Source organism: Naegleria gruberi, assembly GCF_000004985.1.
Source record: "Naegleria gruberi genomic scaffold NAEGRscaffold_21, whole genome shotgun sequence".
Classification (NCBI taxonomy): Eukaryota; Heterolobosea; class Eutetramitea; order Acrasida; family Naegleriidae; genus Naegleria; species Naegleria gruberi.
The window spans coordinates 5,413-6,218 of NW_003163306.1; the positions used below are offsets into that span (position 1 = coordinate 5,413).

An 806-nucleotide genomic window follows, 5' to 3' on the forward strand; every position below is an offset into this window, starting at 1 on the left:
AAGATTTGAATAGAGGATATATCATTCTGACTGAATATGCCAATGATATGATTATTGGAGCCAATTTGAATATTACGGGAGTTGGTTTTGACAGAATTCCAGTAAGAAATGTAACAGTTCGAAATGCTGGTTCACTAATGAACAAGTATCTATCAATGAATGTATCAGAGGGCGATATCACACAAGTTACAGGAGAAGATGGGATTTCCTACATGATTTCCAGTTCATCCTATTCAATAGACAATTTGAAATGGAGAATGACAATAGTGTGTGAGGAGAGTGAAATTATGGAAAATGTCATTCTTAGCAGTTATGTCATTTTGGGTGTTGCTATTGGAGTCACCTTAATTGGAATGATGTTCAGTATCTTGATAGGATATGCCATAACGAAACCTCTTCGAATCATTCAATCCGATTTTGCAAAGATTGAAGTAATGAGTTTGGAAGATATTGAGAGACACTCTTCATTCTTTACCGAAATTAGAAATATCTATGTGAGCTTGTACTTGACAGTCAAGTGGTTACAGGAATTTAGAGCTTTCCTTCCAGAGAATATTCTTAATCAATTGGAAAGCAATGATCCTCAGAAACCTAAAGTAATTACAACACCTTCAGATCAACATGTCATTGAGAATTCAGCCAAACAACATTACCTAAAAAAGGAGAACTCATCATACTTGGAAGAGAAATCCTCCCATACTTCATCATTCTTCCTTGGTGTTGATACCAATACCAATAACAAGATGAATCTCTTCAAAATTGGTTTGTCAACCCTTAACAGCTCTGTAATGTATATCAAGATACAG

At 35.0% G+C, this 806-nt stretch overlaps 1 protein-coding gene across 1 annotated transcript in view; it reads left to right on the forward strand.

Annotated features, from left to right (window-relative positions):
- Positions 1-47: 47 nt before the first annotated feature.
- Positions 48-806, forward strand: part of NAEGRDRAFT_66948 (uncharacterized protein) — a gene marked incomplete at both ends in the record, with an annotated part of 1,217 nt that continues 458 nt past the window's right edge. The window contains one exon of the mRNA XM_002677613.1: positions 48-790. Coding sequence (XP_002677659.1) covers positions 48-790 — 743 coding nt within the window. The remainder of the gene's footprint in view (positions 791-806) is intronic.